General features: G+C 41.3%; 1 protein-coding gene across 4 annotated transcripts in view; it reads left to right on the forward strand.

Annotated features, from left to right (window-relative positions):
- Window positions 1-6: 6 nt before the first annotated feature.
- CTNNAL1 (catenin alpha like 1) overlaps window positions 7-3,393 on the forward strand; it is a 60,314-nt gene continuing 56,927 nt past the window's right edge. For all 4 annotated transcript variants that reach the window (XR_014896542.1, XM_085310681.1, XM_085310679.1 and 1 more), the window contains exon 1: window positions 7-224. Coding sequence is in view for 3 of the 4 variants with exons in the window: in XM_085310681.1 (XP_085166807.1) it covers window positions 99-224 (126 nt within the window). In the remaining variant the exon portion in view is untranslated. The remainder of the gene's footprint in view (window positions 225-3,393) is intronic.

The raw sequence follows: 3,393 nt of genomic DNA on the forward strand, positions 1-3,393 counted from the left end.
GGGGCAGCGGGGGCACCCTTGGGGTTGCCGTGTGGGTAGCGGCCGGCAGGAGCAGAGTTGTTTTCGAAGGATTCGGGGGTTCTTCTCGGCTCTCCGCCATGGCCATGTCTCCGTGCAGTAGCAGCGGTGTTTCCTCGTCGTCCTCGTCGACTTTAGGCGCAGACGCGGGGCTGGAGATCCGCACGCGCTCCGTGGAACAGACGTTGGTTCCGTTGGTGTCGCAGGTAGAAATCCCGCATCGCCACGCTTGTCCTTCCTCCCCTAACCGACGGTCAGGCTAGAGGGAGCGGTTCCCGTTGCCGGCGGAGGCATGGCACAGGCGGACCCGGTTCCCGTCTTCCCATCTGGATTCGGGCTTGGCCGCGGCAGAAGTTTGTGCATTCGGGTCTCGCCGCTGTATAGTTCCCTTGTTTCCAGCGGCTCAGGCGGAGGCAACTTCGCTTTGCTGCGCCCCCTCCCTTTCTTCTCAGCCAGCATTCTGGTGCCGAGGGTCCCGCTGGGGCTGGGTCCCGCCATCCGGCACGGCACGGGCGGCTCAGTGTGCGGCTGAGGGAAGCGGACGATGTTCCATCTCTTCCGGGCCTTGTGCGGGAATGCCGCTCCCGAGGCGAGCAGGCCCGGAGGGCATCTGGGGGGAGGAGAAGCCCTCACACTTGTCCCCTGGTACAGCTCCTGGCGCCGAAGTTTCCCGCGAGGTTGCGGTGGCGTTGTGTAACGCCCGTGGCCAGCCTTTACGTTGCCATAGGTATATTTAAACCCAGGATGCTGCGGTTCGGAGGGCAGGAGTTCGGGCACAGCGTTACTTTGACTTACCCTCCTGTGCCTGAATGGTGAATTGAATTGATGTTTGAGCTACGCTGTTGGAACCAGTAACGCTGCTCTTGCAACAAAAGTACTTCACYTTCTGTGTTTCCTTGGCTTTTCACATTTCTTGCCTTCTGTTTTTCAGTTTGTAAATATTGTCTTTTTCATAATTTTTGATGCTGGTGAAAGCAGTTGATGTTCGGGAAGTTTGTCTCAACTTAGTTTTTTTCACTGTCAGGCCGCAATGTTTTTCATTGTGTTGTTGCATTGATATGCAGCCTCATTACATCCAAAGATACTACTTGAATTTTAAAAAGTTAAATAATATGGAAGCTCTGCTTTTATGACCTCTTAATGTGTCCCACATAGTGCTAACTGGGCTTAAAAGCCTGTTTTTTTTTCTTCTAAAGTGGTTTTAAGTGATAAATATGTATGATTCTTTAAGTAGTAAATATATGCAAAACACTTCATTTTATTAGCTCCTAAGTTACGAAATTGGAGGTCAGTATACCTAATAAAATTATTCTGTTTGTGTACATTATTTTGATTCATTATTTTTCAGTATTTTCTTCATAGTATGTTTGTGCATTTAAACACAGATTATAAAAGTTAACAGGTAGAAACCTATGTGTACATCTCTACAAAGTCTTTATAGGATGTGTGGTATCCACACAAAAATCATTAGCCCTCATGATGTAAAGTTTTTATACTAACATACCCCATCTGGAAGAAAACTTTTGTAAGCTTCATTTTGCATTTGTACAGCCAGGCATCAGAAAAGGTTTGCACTAGGGTAAACCTTAGGTTCTGTACTTACTCGTGCAGTTAGTTGTCCTCTGTTTAAAGAAATCTCCATCAGTTTAAAGAAGCCTATCTCCAGGATTCAACCACTTGCTTGAAGATGAAGTCAAAGTTCAATGAATTTTCCACTTCTGAAACAATTCAGCAAGGTAAAATATTGAGACTACTTTTAAGAACCTTAAAAACAAACAAAAACAATCACAGAGGGCAAACTTAATTACAAAAGTTTAAATTCTTACTTTTAACAGATACCTGTGAATAATTCTTATTTTTCTGGAATAAGAATGGTAGTCTGACTTCATTGTGGATTCATTGTACATGTAACATGTCATGCATGATTTTTTGCTGACCCTATGTCACAAAACCTATACCTATGTCTTCAAGAAATGTTCCACATCTTTCACTTCAGCTRTGTACAGTACAAGGTGTCTGGGCATTTCTAAATACTCTGAGCTTACTCTTTTCCTGGTAAAGTGCTCCGAACTGCAGAGGAGCTTGTTCCCTTGAATGTGGAGTCCTGAGAGTTCCAGGCTAAGGTTGCTGATGATAGAATGCCCTACAGCTATCATCGGGCACATTTAGTAAACCACTGACTATACTGTTTTATGAATTTTTTCTTTATTGTTTCTTGTAAATTGTTAAATAGAGGTCTCACTGTTAAATGTAGGTTTTCTGTGTATGGCTATTTTTGTAGAAATGGTGTCTATTACTATAGATTATTTAGCTTGTGATGATATGCTGATTTACATACACGAGCTGTGTATCTACAGTAATGTTTGGACTGTATTTTTCTTTGTGCAAAATACGCTTGCAAAGAGTTCTCCCCTCCCCCCAAGTTAATTTCTGGCACCCTTTCGTTAAAGTAGAAAAACGCTTATGTTTATATGCTACTGAAAAAGAATACTTAGAGCATTGTTGCTGCTTTTCACTACTTACTTTAAGCAAAAAGAAAACAATAGGCTGCCGTGTCCGTTAGACTCGCTTTCAATCTTCTTTGTTTAACTAAACCCATTTTTCCTTTTTCTTAGAAAAAGGCTATGTAGACTCTTAATAGATGCACTATTCAATGCATTGTACTGATTGATGTATATTATTGTAAATGTGTATTTGATAGCTTGCTGTTGTTCTGTAAATGTGTGGGTCTTTTTTTTTATTGCACTTTGCAACTTGTTTGTCTTATAAACAGAGATTACATAGTATAAGATAATATTTGCTGCCAGGAGTGCCAGCAGATTTCTGCCTTCCTAGCAGGAGAAATTATCCTTAGAATAATTGCTAGACATGTTTATTAACAAACTTCTAAAAAAGCTTTTTAAAAGTTTTTAACAAGCTTTTTAAGCTTTAAACCATTTATAAATCTGAGCTTGGTTTTCATTTTACATGAATTTATCTAGAGCTTAATGTGACCCTTTTATAATAGGGCGCATCAACTCACAAAACAGGACTGCAGATTCAAGCCACAGTATTCCRTATTTACTAATACTTCTTTCTGTCTACGTAGCCATACTCTAAAGAGTCATTCAAAAGTATAGCACAAAGCATATGTGATGAAGTTTAAAAGTATGATTTTAGGGGTCAAACTCACAATTCTTTCAGAAGAGGTTGAATTCTCTTTTTCTGGATTGGTGCCTTTAATTCAGTGCTTCATGTGTAAATAGTACAGTTTTCTTTTAAAATCTAGACATCTCCTTTGTTCCTGCTACCATTTCCAGCCTAATCAATGTTAGTTTAGATTTATTTATGGAAAACTTCTGGCAACACACATTAGGAAGAGTGAACAAAGCAGTC

The sequence above is a fragment of the Rhea americana genome, unplaced genomic scaffold (assembly GCF_003343005.1).
Source record: "Rhea americana isolate MKP2758 unplaced genomic scaffold, rheAme1 scaffold_323, whole genome shotgun sequence".
Classification (NCBI taxonomy): domain Eukaryota; kingdom Metazoa; phylum Chordata; class Aves; order Rheiformes; family Rheidae; genus Rhea; species Rhea americana.